General features: G+C 37.7%; 1 protein-coding gene across 1 annotated transcript in view; it reads right to left on the reverse strand.

The window, feature by feature from the left end:
- The window catches only part of LOC136843644 (uncharacterized), a 375,108-nt gene that overhangs the window by 338,368 nt on the left and 34,240 nt on the right, over window positions 1-2,500 (reverse strand). Inside the window, exon 2 of the mRNA XM_067112187.1 lies at window positions 899-937. Within this exon, the coding sequence (XP_066968288.1) occupies window positions 899-937 (39 nt within the window). The remainder of the gene's footprint in view (window positions 1-898; window positions 938-2,500) is intronic.

Here is a 2,500-nt window from a genome sequence, read left to right on the forward strand (position 1 = left end):
TCACCTTTAAATAAGCACCAACGACTATTGTTGTCAGTTGTTCTCAGATTCCTCAGATGTATGTTAATATTGCACCAGCCCGGTTTTTTGCCATGCCCCTAGGTTAGGTTAGTTTAGGTTGGGTTAGGTTCGATGAAAAGTAATCTGGGTGTGGGAAACAATGAGATTATTTTTAAGAAAATTCTTTGGTTGGTTTTTAAGATATGGTGTCCCGCGTTTTTCAAGGAAAGGTCCTGGTACTCAAGTTACATCTCGGGAAAATGCGTCCCTACCAGCTAGCAGCCCAGAGGTCCACATTGGGCTCCCTACTCTATTTCACATCTTACGAGTCGACTTAGAGCAACAGTCCTCATTGTCATATGCTAGCTTAATGTAAACCATTCAACCAGTCAACTATCAATGCTGCTGTTCTACGAGTATTTTTTCTGTTATCCAAGGAGGTTCCATATGCTAATTGCCCTCTGTTGGCAGTCGTCTGCACAAGTTTCTCTACAATATTTTTATAATAATAACCTTTCAATGTGTAGTAACATTTTGCCGAAACTAACCTTTCTGAAAAAAGAGTATTTCCTTTTTCTCCAAACTGTAGAGGTCATTTTACTGGGTAATGAAGAACGACTACCGGAATTAGTAAAGAGAAACTCAAATAGTGAAGTTTCTATTCGAAAATATCTGTGAACTGCAACATTTTGCTAAAACTAACCTTTCTGGACAACGATTATTTCCTTTTTTCCAATCTGTTGAGATCACTTTACTGAGTAATGAAAAACGATCACCGTAATTTGTAAAGAAACCCCCAAATAATGAAGCTTCTATTCGAAAATATCTGTGAACCCTGGTAAATTAGGAGCGATGGTTTGATGACTGTAGAGACATGGATTTGCTGTATGGTACTCACAGTGTTGGTTCTCCCGGCGCCACACAATGGAAGTTTCATCTGAAAAGAAAATATGTAAAAATATGTTTATAACTGACGGTTAATAAACAACTGGAGTACATGTAATTCCCAATTATTTGATAAATACTTTTTAAACCCTAAGACGATTGTAATCAAAAGATGCCTAGAAGTGATGGAAAATTTTCTCAGAAAAATTAATTTTACCTTACATTTCATCAGTTTGCCTATAAAGACACAACTCTCTTGTATATATAAGCATACACACACGTGCGTATACTCGGTTTTGTTTCAAAATACTCTCTCAACAAAGGACTACAATGTCCCTAGACGACATCTCTAGATTTGTACCTTTTACTCTAGGATCTATTCCCCGTAGGGAAGGTAATGCCGTAAGTGCATCTCATTGGCGGTGCACTGTAGGCAATACTTAAGATTCTTTGCAGCATCCCTTCGCTCCCTAGCTGCAACCCCTTTCATTCCTTTTACTGTACTTCCATTCATATTGCCTCTTCCATCTTGCTATCCACCCTCTCCTAACACTTGTTTCATAGCGCAACTGTGAGGTTTTCCTCCTGTTACACCTTTCAAACCTTTCTACTCTCAGTTTCCCTTTCAGCGCTGAATGACCTCGTAGGTCCCCGTGTTTGGCCTTTGGCCTAATTTCTATATTCCATTCCATTCTAGGATCTATTATCTCACTACCCTTTCCCTAGGGTATAATCTATACCATGAAAACAATTGCGCGATGTCACCTCTGAAATTTTCAAAATATTCTGCAATTTACTTTGCTCTTTAGTACCTTATTCATCGTCTTACTTTTCGTAAACCTGGCCACTTGCGTTTTGTAACAGAACCTCGTATACTCTTCTTTCTCCTTCTTTAAGTCTACATATTAACTTCTTATTTGAAAAAAAAAATTATTTTATAACTTAACTGAAAAGAGCAACATACAGAGAGGTCATCGCGACAGAATATTTAAAAACATCACCGCCCCAATCATCAAAAGTAACACTTGTGTTCGCATATCTGACCTCAGGCCCATTGTCCAGATCCTAAAGGTATATAAAATTCAACCGAATGAACTCTATGGGGAGCATGAATGAATTTTCCATGACTGGGGAATATTACGAATATTTGATTATTATGAGGATAATGAAAAGCATCATTCATCAAATGAAAAGGGGGTCTCTAACGAATCCGAAACGCCCGCTCTACATTTAATGGCCCAATTATGGTTCATGGATATTGCTAGTTCATTTGAACAGCTCTTCTAATTGGGAAAAAAATGACACACCCTGAGCAGCTTATCAAAACAGAAACAAAATTGATTTCAAAGCATTTAATATGTAAGATACAGCATTATTTCATAAAGGTAATGAATTCTAGCTCAGCAAGAGAGAGAGAGAGAGAGAGAGAGAGAGAGAGAGAGAGAGAGAGAGAGAGAGAGAGAGAGAGAGAGAGCAATGAATTGCAATTCGTTAATAATCACGTTATCTTGAATTAGCGTGCCACACATTTTCCTGAATCAGAAAAGCATAATGAAGTCATGAATATTCACATTCATTCACTGGTCTGGGATTTTGTCATATGAACACCAAAGTA

This window comes from Macrobrachium rosenbergii, chromosome 12 (assembly GCF_040412425.1).
Source record: "Macrobrachium rosenbergii isolate ZJJX-2024 chromosome 12, ASM4041242v1, whole genome shotgun sequence".
Taxonomy (NCBI): Eukaryota; Metazoa; Arthropoda; class Malacostraca; order Decapoda; family Palaemonidae; genus Macrobrachium; species Macrobrachium rosenbergii.